The sequence below is a fragment of the Bufo bufo genome, chromosome 11 (genome assembly GCF_905171765.1).
Source record: "Bufo bufo chromosome 11, aBufBuf1.1, whole genome shotgun sequence".
Classification (NCBI taxonomy): Eukaryota; Metazoa; Chordata; class Amphibia; order Anura; family Bufonidae; genus Bufo; species Bufo bufo.
This window is the reverse complement of record NC_053399.1, coordinates 39,045,414-39,062,134: the sequence shown is the minus strand read 5'-3', so window position 1 is coordinate 39,062,134 and position 16,721 is coordinate 39,045,414. Positions and strand designations below refer to the sequence as shown.

The 16,721-nt window shown below is 43.2% G+C and overlaps 1 protein-coding gene across 2 annotated transcripts in view; it reads left to right on the top strand.

Moving 5' to 3' along the window:
* The window catches only part of RGS6 (regulator of G protein signaling 6), a 436,918-nt gene that overhangs the window by 232,616 nt on the left and 187,581 nt on the right, over window positions 1–16,721 (top strand). For both annotated transcript variants that reach the window (XM_040412145.1, XM_040412143.1), the window contains exon 3: window positions 13,870–13,969. In XM_040412145.1, coding sequence (XP_040268079.1) covers window positions 13,870–13,969 — 100 coding nt within the window. The remainder of the gene's footprint in view (window positions 1–13,869; window positions 13,970–16,721) is intronic.

The window sequence follows — 16,721 nt, the reverse complement described above, 5'->3', positions numbered from 1 at the left end:
ACAAACTAAGAGTAGTTACAGCAGCTTAGCACTGGAGAGTAAGTCTACGTCTAAATATAAAGCAAGCCTAGTGAGGGTTACAGCTGAATCCAGCCTATGGACTTAACAAGCACAAGTGCCTGAGAGCAACTTTAGGAGTGCCGGGACACGAATGGATAATTGATGCGCAGAATTGTCCTTATTCACTAGAAGCCTTCCAGGATATAGTGGAATACTAAAAACCTGAATACTTCAGGAGAGCATCCTGCAAATAATGTCGCAGAGAGTTTGCCTGCCACAAGGGAGAAACACACATATTGGATAGCTCAAGATAAGTACAAAACAGCATATTTAGTACTAGAGTGCTATAGTTTGGACTAGGAATAATTACCAAAGTCTTGCCTGTAAAGTGTCAGCCTTAAAGAGAACTCCTCAACTGAAAATTGCCTAATCCTGATACAAGGATTACTACTGAACCTATTTCTGAGTCATCACTCATGCCATACAAATGAACTGTATTTGTACTGACTACCTGAAGACAATCGATTCAGTAAATGTTCAACTGTTTGATTACAACTGACTCCTCATCATTTCTACTACTACACTCAACATTTGCACCTTACGGTGCTGGCGTCACGAACACAGGGGCCCAGCCACCAAAGCACCATAAACACCTATACCATCAAGGGCACCTCAACTTCAATCTGGCTGGTGTTCCCTGCAATAGAGAGCACCCCGGAGGATTTAGTGCTGTCTTCCCATCCACTGCACTGCTGGCCCAGGAAGGCTCTGCTAACCGTGAGTACATGAACTACTACCACCATCGGCCCACCGTAGCCTCACGTGTTTCCCCTGTGGTCCAGCTCGCTGAATTATCAGGGCCCCCTTAACAGTATTATACAATGACATTATATATAGTGACACTGTAGGAAACAGACAGAGCGGCTGACTGACCTTGTCTGAGAGAGTGATCTTGACTAGCCGCAGAAATTGAGATTGAACGGGAGGAGGGGATTACGCAAAAGTTTCTAGGGGGGGGGAGCCCATTCAAAAATTTTCTGTGGGGCCCAGTAATTTCTAGTTATGCCACTGGGAGTTGTGCAAGGCACACGACAGCCAGTGGCGCAGTGTATACTGTATATTATTAAGGTCCCGCTGCTGCATGCTGCCCCTCTGATTACCATAAACCTTATTAAGTGTGTAAACAATGCGTTTCGGGGTTGCACAAACCCCTCCGTTGGGTTAGTAACACCTGCATGACATCAGCAGTCAGCGTCCGAGACTGCCTGACTATGCAGTCGCAGCTAGCCTCGCTTGGAGGCGGGATAGTATTGCATGCTCTGCAGTGCTAGCCAGGGATTCATTCTAAGGCCAAATGCACACGGCCGTGCATGCCAGGCCGGGATACCACGGACCGCTCACGGCCGTGTGCATTCGGCCTAAGGCATACAATGTAGCGCAGGGGGCAAGCCATGACTATATCATCACAGATGACTGATATATTCATTGTGGGTTGTAACCAGGCTAGGATCATGAGCACAATGTAAGGCACATGATCCGGAAAGCGCCAGGAGCATATCATTTGACCGGGAGTGCAGTGTTGGCCCGATAGGAAACTTTTAATAAGTATCAGTGCAAAATTTGTTAGTCTCAACAAGAGGGAGAACATGGGATTTTCTGGTTAAGGCCTCATGCACACCGGCCGTTCCGTGCATTGGGGACCGCAATTTGAATGGGTCCGTGATCCATCCGCACCACAAAAAAATAGAACATGTTCTATTTTTTTCGATGCAGAGGCACGGACAGAAACACCACGGAAGCACTTCATAGTGCTTCTGTGGGGTTCCGTGTCTCCGTTCCGCACCGCAGCTCCGGATTGCAATGTGCGGTCCCCAAAGCACGGGCAACGTCCGGGGCGGATCGAGACCCATTCAACTTGAATGGGTCCGTGATCCATCTGCACCGGAAAAAAATAGAACATGTTCTATTTGTTTGCGGTGCGGAGGCACGGACAGAAACACCAAGTGAATGGGTCCGCATCCGTGATGCGGCGAGCACATGGCCGGTGCCCGCATATTGCGGAACCGCTGTTTGCAATACGGCCACGGCAGGGCAACGGCCGTGTGCATGAGGCCTAACAGTAATTATTTGAAGAAAGTCTTTTGTTGCATTATTCATTAGATTATCCTCTAAAGGTAGAGCCTTAGAAGATATTGAAGTGTTCGATCATTTAATAATAAACCTGTAGGGGTTTGTTGAAAGATTTTTATGCGCTAGCAAACAGGAAATAACAAGAAATGAAATCTGAGCCTACCCCTGATAACATCACTAGCCAAATAAAAGCCGTGCTCCACTCCTCACTAGTGCAATATGTAAGCGCAGATGATCAGTTCTTCATTGTAACAGGTGCAACAAACAACTCAGTGAGGAAATGTATTAAGGATTTTACGCTACTTTTGTGGGATTCCATATTTGCACAATAATTTGACACTTTTCTAAAAGGACTGGGCTTAGTGGAAGGGGCAGAGCCTAAACATCCCGCTAAATGTACTATAATGTATGCCAGAACACCTACTTACGGCACTGGAGCTACTCCCGAACAGCTGATCAGTGGGGGTATGGGATGTTGGATCACCACCAATCTGATATTGATGGCCTATTCTGAAGATAGGCCATCAATATCAAACTACTGGAAAGCTCTTTTCAATAGCGTAAAGGATCCAGATGTTTACCTGTGAAAAATCTGCCGAAAGGACAATCTTTCAGCATACTTTTGACCTGCAGAAATAAACAATTTATATTTGGATACGTTTTTTATGCTATGTTTTATGTTTATGTTTTTTTAAATGAACATTGATGTGAACAGGGCCCATCTTTGTCCCATGGTGTCCCATCATGCCTTAGGGCAGTGTGATGCGTCCTGACATTAGCAGATCCTGTGTCACTAACCATGCCCCTTGTTCTTGCCAATGAGACTCCCTACGTCCTATATAATAAGGCTCCAATGGAGGACGTAGCCAACAGCAACTGAAAATCTAAACTGATTTGCCACAGGGTGCAATGGCAGGTTAATAACTTCTAAAAAATTAAGTTTTGATAAATGGTAGTATTTTGGAAAAGTGATATAACAGCTATATCTGTTGAGCTGGACACATTTATATTAGTGGCACTACCCCTTTACATTTTTCAAACTGTTGTGGAGTTAAAGAGATATTAGATTGGTGGGGGGAATAACTATTAGATTGGTGGGGGTCCTACTGCTGGGACCCCCATAATCATAGGAACAGGGGCCCCGTACTCTGCAGAGCCCCCGAAAATTAATGGAGCTCCTACCAGCATTCGGACCCCCACCTATCTAATAGTTAAAGGGGTAGTGCCACTAATAAAAATTTATCCAGTCCAACAGACATCGCTGTTACATCACTTTCCTAAAATTCTACCAGTTATCAAAACTTCCTTTTTTCCGAAGTTATTAGCCTACAATTGCACCCTGTGACAAATCAGTTTTGATTTTCAGTTGCCGTTGGTTACGTCTTGCATTGGAGTCTTATAATGTAAGATGTAGGGAGCCTCATTGGTAAGAACAAGGGGCGTGGTTAGTGACACATGATCTGCTGAAGTCACGACACATCTCAGGATGCATCAACCCATACAGCAATGCCAATAACCCCCAAAAAAGCAATAGACAAAATAATAAAAAGTCTAGTTTATTAAATCTAACATATAACAGCACATATATAGAAATGAGGGGCCGAGAAAGAGCAAAGCCCTAAAAAGTATGCTACAGAAACAGAGCCAATACAGGAAAATTGGACTAAGCCAGTATATTCACAAGTTCAATGCATATAATTGGGCCAATAAATTCATAATTCAGTACATATAATTAATGAATATCTGAAGTTTCCCAGTATCCCATATACAGGGTATTAACTCTGTGAGTGTCGATATGTATACAACACACTGCACTACCCTTGTTGGGAACAAATATATATATATATCTCATTGAATCGTCCAGCCAGACAATGTGACCGGACAAACAAGGCTGAATAGCCACAGGCCGTGCAGTGCTGTAATCTCAAAGCAACACTCACCAGAGCAATATAACAATTAGACAAATAAACAATGGGATACTATAAGATGATACCATATAAATGAATCAGGAACACATATAAATACCCATTATGGCGGTGGTCCAATATAACCTGTAGAGCAAACACCCTCGACGCGCGTTTCGCCAAGATAGCTTCATCAGGAGACAATAGTAGCTAAAATAATGGGGCAATATATAGGCCTCTAATAAAGTGCACCTGGAGATAATCAGAGCGCATACCTGTGATGATATGGTAGGAAACAACGCTGCGGCGCTCAAAACCCTCCCGCTGGCAATCACGTGTCACCTGACATGGATGGTCACGTGACCGCAACAGATATCATGTTACAAGGTGGCGCGCAGAGCGGCCCACGTGATCGTAAGTCACGTGAAGATGCGCAGCCAGCCGTTGCCGTCGGGAAGGTCAACCTGAGCACAGCGGGATGGAACCCCACAGCGCATGTACAGGTTGCGCTCAATTCCAGGTTGAAAGTGCATAACCAGCAGAAAATCATAGGAGGGGCAATATAAAGGGAAACCCTAAGGAGCAAGACACACTTAAATAAATAATTGGATAACAAGACCACCGCCATCTCAGGATGCATTGCTCAGAAAAATGAAGTTTTAAAATATGCAAATGAGCCTCTAGGAGCAACGAGGGCGTTGCTGTTACACCTAGAGGCTCTGCTCTACCTGCAGCTGCACCAGCTTCTGGTCAGGTGTAATCACATTTACACTGCCTGGTCCTGTCAATCAAAGGGCAGGGCGCATGGGCAGTTGCAAAAAGAGCAGAGCCTCTAGTTGTAAAGGCAAATCCCCCATTACTCCTAGAGGCTCATTTGCATATATTAAAACATCATTTTTCTCAGCAATGCGGACACATATGAACATGGGACCAACACAGATGCCTTCAGATGCCAAACGCACATGGAACAGGTCAGACAGTTTCACGGGTACAAATCTGCGAACAGATGCCCTTTAAGCACTACTACATGTCTAATACTGTTGCAGCTGGCACCAGATCACTAAGTTGTATGTGGATACTCACCACTGCTCCCTTGCTGTACGCCCACAAGTTGGCACTGGAATAAAACGAGAGAACTCATGAGCATGCACATATAATGGAGAGGACTCGAGGAGAAGTCCTCTCAATGTATTCCAGGGCTGGTTTGTGTGCAGACAGTGGGGAACGGGACTGAGTAACATACAAACTACTAATCTGGAGTCAGCAGCATTAGTACTCTTCATGTAGTACTTACCACTTACCGTACTTTACGTGTATATGGCTTCCGGAATTTGACAGATTCACTTCAAGATTTATATTGCTGAGAGAGATGGATTCCTAATAAATCCAATACAGATCACAATCACAAATTGTAAAAGGCTTCAGGTCATGCTGGGACTTGCAGTTCTTCAGTAGGTATTAATATGAGAGCTGGTATCTACAGTAAACGTTCTTGTGGAAGTCATTCATGTCAAATAGGGAGCTAGTTAGGGTCCTAAGAGTAGTGTCTACCAACAGAAGATATTTCATATTACACCCTCCTCCACCTACATGAATTGCTTCCTTGGCAGGTACTATTTGCCTTCTCTAGTCTGTAGCTATGACATGGGGGAATGGGATATTAATACTGAATACCCAAATGTAGGTAACAAATCAGGCTTTAAGGGGTTTTTCACAGACTTTAATACTGATGACCTATCCTCTCAGCTGTTTGAGATGGCACCGGCGCTCCTGTGAGTGCCATGGCCTTCTCCGGCTCGCCAAGCACAGTGCCGTACATAGTATAGCGGCTGTGCTTGGTATCGCAGCTCAGCCCCATTCACTTCAATGGGACTGAGCTGTGCCCAGGCCATGTGCCCGAGGAAGGCAATGTCACTGGCCCAGGAAAAGCTGAGAGAAGGCCGTGGTGCTACTGTGAGCGGCACTGCCTTCTCAAACTGCTAATCGGTGGGGGTCCCGGGTCTCGGTCGGATCAGATACTGATGACCTTAGGATTTCTGAGGATTGAAGTCTCCGAAAACACCTTTAAGACTGTTAGAAAGGGGGTTGGCTCTAGTTTATGTAATTAGTAACATACTGTTTGAAAATACAGTAAATAATATTATTTTACGCAGGTAAATTCATAAGTCATAATTTCCTAATATAATCTTGGACAGCTGAATAATGGCTCCATTTTTTTATAGACCCTCAATAGGGCTCAGATTCTAGAGTAGCTCTGTATGCCGTCCAATATCCCGCACCCAGTGCTCTTGTTATTTTCTATTTTTGGATATTTACTTCCATGAAAATAAAGTGATTAACATGACTGATTACACACAATACAGCAGAATTTATTATTATCAGAAGGTTCTATTTCTGAGCAATAAAAACGCCGGTGTTTTGATGCCCAGGAAAAACGCTAAAAAAGCTAAATTCTCGACATCTTCAATATTCTGACCCTAATTTAAAAGGTGCCGCATGTTCACTGATAAATTATATATTTCTTCACAAAGCCGGGATCTTGGAGGCGTTCATTTCCCAGCAGTGTCATCTGAACATAGTGATATTAATTTAAAAAGACGACTATGCTCTGCCACCTGCACTTCTTTACATGGGTTATGTGTAATAGGTATTTGTCCTGCTGTTTGTAATATATTTTATTATTTTTAGGTAGCGCTACATGTGCTATATACTGTATCCACCTGCATATACAAAGTAACATGTGTGTATGACAATTTTTGTCCATATGTCCTCTTAGGGCATAGGGACTGTTCCAGGTGAGGCACCCCATCTGCTATGAAAAAAAGCTCCATTCTCCAAATAGGTAAAGGTCCTAGAGGGAATACCCCTTTATTTATATGTATGACTTATCATATTCACTATGGGCACACTCTTAAAGGGAATTTGTCACCAGTGACTTCCCTATTCAGCACATAGCCGTGTTTCACCTGATTTTAAATGTTGTTTTCCTTTTGTTGATCCGATGCTCCGTTCCAGAGTTATGATACTTTTTCTTAATAGGCAAATTAGGCCTTTGGTGCAATCAGGACGTCACCATTGCTCTTGTTGCAGCCAAGATCCGCTCCTTTCTGGGGCCAGTCCCTCCCTCACTGCTTTCATTGACATGGCCAGGCAGTGGCAAAGCAGAGAGGGAGCGGCTGGTCAGAGTAATGGTTGGAGCTTGGGTGCAACAAGTGCAATGGTGATGCCCTCATTGCACCAAAGGCCTAATTTGCATATTAAGAAAAAGCATCATAGCTCGGGAACAACAAAAGAGAAGCATTGCTTTAATCAGGTGAACCACAGCTATGTGTCTGTGCAAAACAGTTGGATGGGGAGGTCGCTGGTGACAGATTCCCTTTAGGCCGCCTGCACATGAGTGCAGGTGAGCGCACATAAGATCTGCGCAAATTTCCATGCAGGTTTATGTGCGTTTCTGCACCATATCCGCAATTTATAATTGCATATCTTGCTGCAGATTTGATGCAGCTTTGCCGCAAATCTCACCCTTCATTGGAAAAGGGTGAAATCCACAGGTAAAACTGCAAACATAATTGACATGCTGCAGATATGGAAATCCGCATGGCAGGTCAATTTCCGCACAGAAGAAGAAATTTTCTACAAAGTGTGCATGAGATCTGTGCAATCGCATACACTTTGCTGGTACTGTACTATGCTGCGTTTTTCCCCCCACGAGAATCCCTGTGGAAAAGCCACATGTGTTCCGCAACGTGTGCAGGTGACCTTAGCGTGACAGATTAGGTCCGGATGCGTTCCGGGTGCGTTCAGTGAAACTCGCACTATTTTGCAAGCAAGTTCAGTCAGTTTTGTCTGCGATTGCGTTCAGTTGTTCAGTGTTTTCCGCCCCGGGTGCAATGCGTTTTGATGCGTTTTTCACGCGCGTGATAAAAAACTGAAGGTTTACAAACAACATCTCTTAGCAACCATCAGTGAAAAACACATCGCACCTGCACTTGCTTGCGGATGCAATGCGTTTTTCACGCAGCCCCTTTCACTTCTATGGGGCCAGGGCTGCGTGAAAAACGCAGAATATAGAACATGCTGTGATTTTCACGCAACGCAGAACTGATGCGTGAAAATCACCACTCATGTACACTGACCCATAGAAATGAATGGGTCAGGATTCAGTGCGGGTGCTATGCGTTCACGTCACGCATTGCACCCGCGCGGAAAACTCACTCGTGTGAAAGGGGCCTAAAGGGACAATATGATTCTGTTAGGCCATGCAATACTTTCAAGCCCTGTTTTAAAGGGCCAGACATTGAGTTCTAGGTTTGCTCCCTTCCAACAGGTGACGCTAGAGGTAAAACGTTAAAGAGAGATAACTGGAAAGAGAGAGAATTTGCATACCGTTTTTAGTTCATTTCTACTAAAGTCTACATAACAAAAAAATTAGTTATTTTTTTTGTAGCTTATCTTTCCCCCTAGAGTTGTGTAACTGGCTGTCATTGTCTGCAATATTCTGTATACCCCGGTTTAGTTAAATATTTATGATGAAAAATTATATCAGTCTGCATTTTGTCCCCTCAGAAACAGTGCCACTCTTGTCCATAGGTTGTGTCAGGTATTGCAACTCAGCACCATTCACTAGAGTCCTCAGGACCCACCTACCGGTCAGGTTTTGAGAATATCCCACAGAATGAACACCTAAGTCCTGATGCACGGACACTAATTATATCACCTGCTCAATACTAAGGAAATCCTGAAAACATGACTGGCAGGTGGGTCCCGAGGACCGGAGTTGAGAAACCCTGCACTAGAGTGTCACTGTTTTGGAACAAAGCAGATTTTGTTTTCATATTTCATAAACCCATTTAATAATAGGTGAGATATTATTTTTGTTTCTGAAGTTGAGATGTGCAGTGTTGTCCAGCCATAAAAGTCTTTCCTCGATAAGCCCCTTTAAGGCATGTATTACGTTGATCTGCTTCATAAGTAAATAACAGTACAGAGAGCTGAAATTTGCACAGAGAATTGCAGAAATATGAATACAGACAGAAGGCTCATCTGGTAAAGCGTCACAGAGAAAATGATTTTCCAATTTACAATAATCCTGTATGTTACGTATATAGTGTAACCAGTCCCAAGTGACCTCGAATGCACACACAAGGGTCAGGTCAGGTTATCTCTTTGCATTGCCGAATGCATAGATCATATTATTGCACTCATGAGAGACGTCTAAATCTTTCCACACAGATTTTTATTTTTATTTTTATTTTTTACCACCATGGTTGCTATTCAGGTTCTTTGAATGTCAAAGATAAATTTCAAGAGCACATTTAAGTGTACACGTCTTAAAATGTTTAAAGGAAGGAAATATGTAAATGATAATCACTTTACTATAAGAGAACCTATCACCACTCCTGACATTGTATCCTTAAAGAAATATACAGTTTTGCAGCAGCTTTCCTCATAACACTCCGTTGTTCCTGTATTATTCCTCCTCATAAAAATGAACAACTTGGCATTAGCATTCCTCTTGTCAAAGTGGTGTGCTTCTGTCAGCAGTGACTGGACCGTGCCATTGTACCCACAAGTGGTATAACACCGACATAGTTGTAAGGCACTGCCATTTTACATAGTGTGACACAGTGAGAGGTTTGGTCTTGGAAAACAGGTATTTTCCTCCCAGCATGTGCTGCTGGGCTGATTTACAGCCAGGTGAGGTCAAATACCGGACCGGATTTTAAGTGCCGGTCCGGGTTTTGGCAGCACCTGGCTGTCCTTAAATAGGCAGCTGGGCCCAGAAGCGAGGTCTCTGTGTTGGGATCTGGGAGCCTTGTGTCTGGATGAAGGCTTGCTACCTGTTTGGCGTGAAAACAGGTTGGTGCTGCTATGCTCAAGGACTCTTTGAGGCAGAATTGCCGCATGGTGTGAATTACCAACACCTCAAGGTGACTTTTTGCTTGTTTATGACTGCTTGTTTTGTCACTTGCCTAAAGTGTGAATAAAACACTGAACTGTTTGATCCAAAGAACTTGTTGTTGCCTCTATACCGCGTCCGCTAATCCGGTCTACCAGAGCGAAACCCCACAATAGTAACATAGTTTACAAGGCTGAAAAAAGACATCTGTCCATCCAGTTCGGCCTGTTATCCTGCAAGCCGATCCAGAGGAAGGCGAAAAAAAACTGTGAGGCAGAAGCCAATTTTCCCCACTTTAGGGGGAAAAATTCCTTCCTAACTCCAATCAGGCAATGAGAATAACTCCCTGGATCAACGACTCCTCTCTAGTAGCTATAGCCTGTAATATTATTACACTCCAGAAATACATCCAGGTCCCTCTTGAACTCTTTTTTAGTGAACTCACCATCACCACCTCCTCAGGCAGAGAGTTCCATAGTCTCACTGCTCTTACCGTAAAGAATCCTCTTCTATGTTTGTGTACAAACCTTCTTTCCTCCAGACGCAGAGGATGTCCCCTCGTCACAGTCACAGTCGGGAAGGAATTTTTCTCCCCTAAAATGAGGGAAATTGGCTTCCTCTAGATCAGGGGTGCACAACCTGCGTCCCAGGGGCCACATGTGGCCCTCAATACCATTCTGTGCGGCCCCAACCATCTGGTAACAGATATGTATTTCTATATCTTGTGGCTGCTCACATGTATTTTTCATGTATTCTCCCATTAGTTGGGAGTACTAGAAGTGTAACTAGACATTTATGATATCTACTGTATGTTCAATATGCAAAAAATATAGTATTTCAGTTGGTAGTACCTCTTTAAGTTTTATTTTCGGCCCTTGGAATTTGTTTAGGCTGACAATGTGGCCCCCAACCAGAAAAGGTTGTGCACCCCTGCTCTAGATCAACTTCCTTGGTTGAACTTGATGGACGTTTGTCTTTTTTCAACCGTATTAACTATGTAACTTTGCAGGATAACAGGCTGAACTGGATGGACATATCTCTTTTCAGCCTTACAAACTTAGTTCAGTGCATCCTTGAGTACTGACATTGAGGGAAAAGGGCGCAGTAGGAAAATAATTTTTTTTACATAAAAGGAGGAATAATTGAGGGATGAAGGAAAAATAACTTGAGTCCAGACCTTGTGGTGAAAATCAATGGCAGCTTTACTTGAGTAAACGTTCATCCAAACGATTGGCAGGCTTTGTCTTGGTTCCAGCAGGCTTTAGCATAAACTGTCAGGCAAACTCAATAACTCTGCTTTCTCTTTTTCTCTGCTGTACTGACAGGCTTGCTTAAATACTTGGCTTTCTTTCTCTGTGTTGCACTAAACTCTGCTTAGCTCTGGTTTTTGTAGCTCTGATCTGCTCTGGTATCCTTGGATGGGGTACCGTTGACTGTTATTCCCCTCTTGACACTCAGTAAAACTTATCTTCAGCCAAAGAACTCTTCCTCTTGCTGATTTCTCTTATGGTGGCCGAAGAACTATTTTTCTGGCCCCTATGGATTCGAGACATCTTTCTTCATGGCCAGCAAAGCTTAGGGTGCTCTGGCTGGCATAGGCACGCCTGAGCGTGCCCCTGCTCACACACCTCTTGTCTAGCTTAAAACTAGAACTAACTGGAATCTCCTGCCCCACCCAGAGATGCACCACCAATGAGGCCAGGTGAGGCGATCGCCTCAGGCAGCACCAGGTAGGGGCAAGAGGGGGGCATAGGCTGAAGGGAAGGAGTTAGGTTACGAAATTAGCATTAGGAAGGGGGCGCACCGTTTCAGTTTTTGCCTCAGGCAGCAGAAAGGCTAGGTGCACCCCTGGCCCCACCTTTCCGGCAGAAAGCAGGACTGGCCTACTTCTGCCCAAGGGTGGAGAATGGAATGGTTAGTTCCATTCCCTCTATCTATAGCGCTGCCATACACGCTGCCACCTGCTGGTGAACTAGGCATATTACATAAACATAACAGCTTCATAATAATCATAGCATTGCAGAATGTCAAGGACCTGGACAGAAATACATAGATGACATACATTAGGTTAGACCATTAGAGACAGTAGCAGGGTGTAGGAGTGGTAACACCACTCGGGGGTGTTACAAATGTATCCACGAGGTTCCTTACACCCAAGGGAGGCCAAAAGGGTTATATTTTAGGCATTGTTAAACTGGTATATGTCTGTATACATTTTTATGGTGTGGAATAGATATGTAATCCATAAAACATAAAAGAAAACATATAACGTTTTATGCGTATACAATGGAATAAGTTGCTGCCTTCCATCCTAGGTATGTTTCGGGAGAATAAAAGCCAGGTACTGTATCCTTGCGTAGACCATTTCATAATTACTCATACTTGTGTGACTGAGAAAGTGTGCCCCTTTTTTGCTGATACAGACATAAAAGTTGAGTTTGATCTACATACATATGACATTCATCTTGTTTTTCAATGCAGTTAAACAGGTAGCTTGTATACATAAAAAATGGTATGTGTGAGGGGAATTGCTTGTTAATAACTCTATTGTCTATTTCAAAGACCACCTGCGGTGTTGGGCCACAATTTCTAATATTACAGGATATAAGCACATTAGTGTACTTGCTTTTAGTTAAAGTGTACCTGAGTTTTCCAAAACAAAAGGCATAATGGCTGTGCTTATTTGTACAATCATAACTGCGAGGGAACAGGTCTATTTTGGGCTTCCCTAATGTCTTTTTCAGCTCTAATATTCCCTGTTTCAGCTGCACAGCTAGATGCCTTTCTCTCACAAGCAAGGGTCATGTCCCTTCGGTGGAATCTGCCAGCACTGTACTGCTGTGACATCCTTTACTCTACTTCCCAGTATGTTTGTTTTCAGCTTTGGAGCTCAAAGAACAGATAGGGAGAGGGAAATCCAACTTACAGAAAGGCAGGAGGCTCCTGTGATGGTCAGAAGCAGTGTAGAAGCAGTTCTTTTTTCAGGCTCAGGATCTGAGCTAGCTGTGACATGCCACAACTTCCTCCCTGCCGTCCTCTATGTCTCTGTTGCTAGGGATGGATATTGTCAATGGACTGCAAATTAGGGGGAAGTGAGACCCCTAGTGGCCATGACTTCTCAGTGGGTTTTTTTTTCAGGTAAATGCAGGCATATTTTCTAAACAAAGTGACTTAGAAATTTGCTATCTACATCATTGTCTATTAAATGAAATGATATTGTGTAAAAATAAAGTTACTATTTAAAGAGGATCTGTCACCACAAAATGCAATGCAATCTGAAAGCACCATGTTATAGAGCAGAAGGAGCTCAGCAGATTGATATATAGTTTTGTGGGAAAAGATTCAGTAAAACCTGTAATTTATACATTTATATTGTTGCATTTTTTAACTCCTGTGAACAGCATCAGTACAGGGAGGAGGTGTTATCAGTGATTGATAGCATTGTGTGTATAATTGTGTATACAGAGATAGCTGTCAGTCAACGGTAACAACTCCCTCCTGTACCGATAGCTCTTCACAGGAAGATATAAATGTATAAATTACAGGTTTTAGAAAATCTTTTCCCATAAACTATATATCTATCTGCTCGTCTTCTCCTGCTCTAACATGCTGCTTTCAGATTGCATTGTATTTTGTGGTGACAGGCCCTCTTTAAGCTCTATTTACATACATTACATATTCCCCTTATAAATGTTTTATAATCAAATGTTGGATATAATACACACAATTGTCAACTTACAGAAGGGTATGCCCTGGTCTTTGCCAGTGGTAAATATTTCACATGTAGAAATACAAATGCCTTTTTAGTAAAGTCTGTAAAATGTGAATATTAAATTATAAATCAAAAATGAATAATAATAAAAAATCCAAAATAACTGTCACCCTTTCTATAATTGCCCATTGTCACAAACCATATGTTTTTCTCTGTTACAGATTGAAGATATCATCACCAGGATGCAAGATGATAAATCTGGCGGGGTCCCTATACGAACAGTCAAAAGCTTCCTGTCTAAAATCCCAAGTGTGGTTACAGGTAAATGACTTTCTCTTAGCCCTGATCTATAAGTAATCCTCTGAAACAATTTTTATCTTGGTTCATAAAAGTGTAATTGGTTGTGGTCCAACTGTTGGGACCTTCGTGATACGTAGATTCAAGGGTCCTGGACTGGTCTCCATTCTGACTGGTAGTTAGCACTGTTACTTTCCAACAAATGAAAATGAAAAGCAGTTTAAATATATCTAGGGTAATGGTCCTACTAGTTGTATAACCGAGAAAACATAATGTCATAATTGCAAGTGTCCTCTTGACATTACCATGCTGTGAAGTTTCCTGGCCTCTCTGCACTGAAGACTCAAACCTGCGCCCCACTGCTCCTGAGCGATGGCTCCAGTGTCTGCTAGCAATACCTCCTAATACTTCCTACAGAGATTTAGGGCTGTTTGTGCCTCAGGAGGTACCAGTACTATTGCATGGACTACAGTAAGCAGCAGAGTTGGGGATGCTGGTCGTCCTGTAGTCCACGCAGGAAGCTGTGAGACCACAGGGTGGAACTTCTTTAAATAAAATGCCTTTCTTAAAGGGTATCTTCATGACTGCCCCGTCCATCTTCAGGAGTTGTTGGTGCACATCCGACATCAACGGGTAGTTCAGATTAGAAGGTACTCTGAATACATTTGTATACTCATTTTGGGATATCTAGAATACATAAAGTTACTTCCTGGGGTATCCACCGTCACGTGGTTTGAATTGGTACCTGGGAACAATGGCATTGTGTTATATTGAAATTGATTTCATTAGTTTGATAGTAAATTGACTATGTAAAGCCGGCCTTTTAAACCAATCAGTCCAATGTCAATATCTGTGTGGCTTGTACAAGTTGGCCGCAGAACTATTTGGTGATGCATCATTGGATGACATGTTATCTGCAGTGGCATTATTTTGGTGATATCACCTCGTATTGGGAAGCATACATTTATTTCATTCAAGAAGAAAGAGGTGCACCTATGTCCGACCCTATGGCAGCCCAGGTATCAAAGAGGCTGCTAAACACACCTGGTCTGTAGCCCCGGCCTTATAGCCGGCTGTAATGCACTTACAGTATCTGCATTGTTACCTTTAATAGGATTCACAGACTATAAGTGCAAAATGTCTTTGAGAAAACAGTTGTCCTTGCTTTATCTACACTTTTGCAGCAGAGATGTTATCAGGAACACTGACTGAATGCTATATAGGGCATGGTTGCAGAGCATTTGTGTTATCGTTTGCTCCTCTGCTTCCTCATTCCGTATAATTGAGCGGGTGGTAACTGATGAGACAGGGCTCTATCACAGCCGACGTACAGAGGTTGGAAATGTTATTGGTTAGGTGATTGCTATTATTACATTGCTTCGGTAAATGTTTTTGTTCTCCTTTATCATATACAATATTTGTATCTACGGCTCAATGTCCCTAAGGGATAAAGTTCTAATTCAAAGCTATTGTCTAGCATAGGATCACCTCCCACATCAACATATTACTATATGAATCCAAATTGCACTTTGATAGTATAGCTTGCAGTCTGCTGAGATGCTGGAAGGGAAGCCATGAGGAATTTTAGTTTTCCAGAAGGCCTTACTATACTATTGGAGCACTTGCTGGTAAAATGAGCCGACGACCAGCAGCTTCTAACATTGGAAATGTAGTATTAAATGGAAACCACTTACATAGTTAGCTAAAAGTGCATTACATGGACGGGTCAGGACCGATTGAGGGTTAGTACATGTTTACAGGATAGCTTTGGCGCAGAGTCTAGGGTCACCAATGGGAGACCCCCACTATGAGGGCATATAGAAAAGGATTGTCTTAGTAAGGCTACTTTCACACTGGCGTTTCTGGGTCCGCTTGTGACATCCGTCTCAGGGCTCTCACAAGCGGCCCAAAACGGATCAGTTCAGCCCCAATGCATTCTCAATAAATAAGGATCTGTTTGGCTGCGTTTGGTCTCCGTTCCGCTTTTGAGGCGGACACTAAAACGCAGCTTGCAGCGTTTTGGTGTCCGCCTGATGATTCAGAGCCAAACGGATCTGTCCTGACTTACATTGAAAGTCAATTTGGGACAGATTAGTTTTCAATTGCACCAGATTGTGTCAGTGAAAACAGATCCGTCCCCATTGACTTACATTGTAAGTCAGGACGGATCCATTTTGACTTAGACTTTTTTTTGAATGAATAATGCAGACGGATCCGTTCTGAACGGATACAAGCGTTTGCATTATAGGTGCGGATCTGTCTGTGCAGATACAAGACGGATCCGCACCAAACGCAGGTGTGAAAGAAGCCTAAGACTACCCCTTTAGGTGATCATCAGCTTCATCATTCATTTCCGAAGACGAGGTTAAAACAAATAGAGTCATTAGTATAATAGGAATTATAAAGTTTAAGGAGCCTTTTGAATTCTGTCAGCAGAGATACAATTTGTTATATAGCGGAAAAAGTTCCCCAGGACCTCTGCTGCCAATCGGACAGTCCTCTAAATCAACACTCTACATACTAATAATCAGGGGCGAACACAGACAACAGAGGGCCCGTGTGCAAGAATGTGCCGGGGTTCCCTCATCCGCCAGGCCAAATTCTCAACCTAACCGATTCCCTCCTAACATTACATACAGAAATACAAAACATGCAGGGTGAGGCCTCATGCACACGACCGTTGTTTTGTTCCGCATCCGAACCGAAGTTTTTGCGGCTCGGGTGCAGACCCATTCACTTCAATGGGGCGGCAAAAGATGCGGACAGCACTCGTGTG